Raw genomic sequence first — 1,880 nt, forward strand, 5'->3', positions numbered from 1 at the left:
TTATAACAGTACTAAATATTTATCTAATCAAAAGCGCTATAGAAACGCAACGGACCTATAAGTGGTCTATGTAGTATCTGTTATAGATACATCATTGAATATAGTCTAATCTAAACTACGACTAATGGGGGTTTTCTTGAAAATTGAGAGTATTTTAATTGAATTAGTACGGATTCACCCAAAGACGCATTTGTATTATCCGCGGCTTAAGCTTATTTTCAAACTTAGTTACTAACTAAAAGAAACACAAGAGATTTTCAAACAAATCTTTAATGAAACTTGTTTTTTATAAACACAAAAACAAATAATATTGAATATTAACAATATTTTAGTGTTTTAAGGCAGTGTGACATGTTTATCATTATTATCAGTCACAGCCGCGATCTGAGCTATACAAACATCATTATTAGCTTTACACGTCGAAACCTGAGCAGAGTCTCTTCGCTTAGCTTTAAGGTGATCTACGTCAGTTGGATTATAACCAATATTGGTTTTACTATCATTTGTTTTTAATTTATTTTTTCGAGGCAGTTTCTATGCTAATTCGATTAATGAATTCTAAGACATCTTCATGTTTCCATCTGTGGCCAATGTCTGTCAAAGGCACATAACTATTGAATATTGCTTTGATATTGAATTTTTGATTCTGCGTTTGTTAGCTTAGGCCGATCAGATGAACTAAGCTGAGCTTAAGAAGCAGAGCACAATGTGGTTAACATTGTATTGAAGACATCCAATGTCGTCCATTTCTGTAAAATACTCGGTCGCCTGCATAATTTATGCGGCCACGACAATGTAAATTAGTCAGTTTGTCTCAACAGAATTTATCACAGAAATTTACATACTCATTATGTGTTGTTGTTAGTAATTTCATTTCATTTTTATTGAAAAAAAAATAACAAAAAATAGTTTTTGCCAAATTTATTTTTTAATTTTATTAACTTTTATTAGCATTTTTTTTTTTATTTTTTACTTTTTGCTAGCAGACCAGTAGTGCTTCTTGCTTTATTTTAGTACTTTTCGCACGCATTTTTATAGTTTCTTTGTTTTTGTATCTTTCGACTTTTTTCGAGTTTACACGTCTGATACTTTATGGCTTTAGTGCCTTTAGTAGCTTTTTTTTCTTATTTCATTAAATTCTTATTAACTTTAGTGGTAGGGTTAAGATTGTGTTAATTTTTTGTATTGTTTTTTGATTAAATTTTTTTTGTCTTTTTTAGCTATAAATTGTAACAAACTCCCAAAGTTCGTATCATTCACAATTTGCTACTCCCAACGTGAGCCACGCAACAAATCAAAACTTACAAAATGAAATTCGTCATTGTTTTCGCCGCTCTCTTCGCTGTCGCTTTGGCTGCTCCTCGTCCAGAGGAAGCCACAATCTTGCGCTCAGAATCCGAAGTTGGACCCGAATCCTTCAACTATGTGTAAGTAAACAAACTCTGCTGAAATGGATTTATCAACCTTAAGTGCTAATAATTATTCTCTAATTACAGTTACGAAACCAGCGATGGTGTTTCTGCTAATGCACAAGGTCAACTCAAGAACATTGGAAGCGAAAACGAAGCCATCAGTGTACAAGGCAAATACAGTTTCGTTGGTGATGATGGCGTAACCTACACCGTCACCTATGTTGCTGATGAAAACGGTTTCCAACCACAAGGCGCTCATTTGCCAGTTGCCCCAGAAGCTTAAATTCTCTTTAAGCTACTAAGTGCGCAAAATCCTGTACAATTCTCCTTTCACAATATCCCAAATTTCCCCAAGTGATTGCCCCTTCCATCCTTATCCTAGTCCCGCTTATTTGTAACTTGTTACTGGCCACAGTTGACGTTTGTTGTTAATTGTGAATTGTCAACAAATTGTTATTTAGTTTAAGT

General features: G+C 33.7%; 1 protein-coding gene across 1 annotated transcript; it reads left to right on the forward strand.

Annotated features, from left to right (window-relative positions):
• Positions 1-1,227: 1,227 nt before the first annotated feature.
• Positions 1,228-1,880, forward strand: LOC119667985 (larval cuticle protein 65Ag1-like). Its single transcript, XM_038077341.1, has 2 exons — positions 1,228-1,427; positions 1,497-1,880. Exons 1-2 carry the CDS (start codon positions 1,309-1,311, stop codon positions 1,693-1,695), a joined length of 318 nt encoding a protein of 105 aa, XP_037933269.1. The 5' UTR covers positions 1,228-1,308; the 3' UTR covers positions 1,696-1,880.

The sequence above is a fragment of the Teleopsis dalmanni genome, chromosome 1, assembly GCF_002237135.1.
Source record: "Teleopsis dalmanni isolate 2A chromosome 1, ASM223713v2, whole genome shotgun sequence".
Taxonomy (NCBI): domain Eukaryota; kingdom Metazoa; phylum Arthropoda; class Insecta; order Diptera; family Diopsidae; genus Teleopsis; species Teleopsis dalmanni.

Excerpts from the sequence above, each read along its gene's own strand:
- LOC119667985 (XM_038077341.1), top strand. The coding sequence starts at position 1,309 with ATGAAATTCGTCATTGTTTTCGCCGCTCTCTTCGCTGTCGCTTTGGCT. Across the intron at positions 1,428-1,496 it reads CCCGAATCCTTCAACTATGT|TTACGAAACCAGCGATGGTG; the intron begins GTAAGTAAACAA and ends CTCTAATTACAG.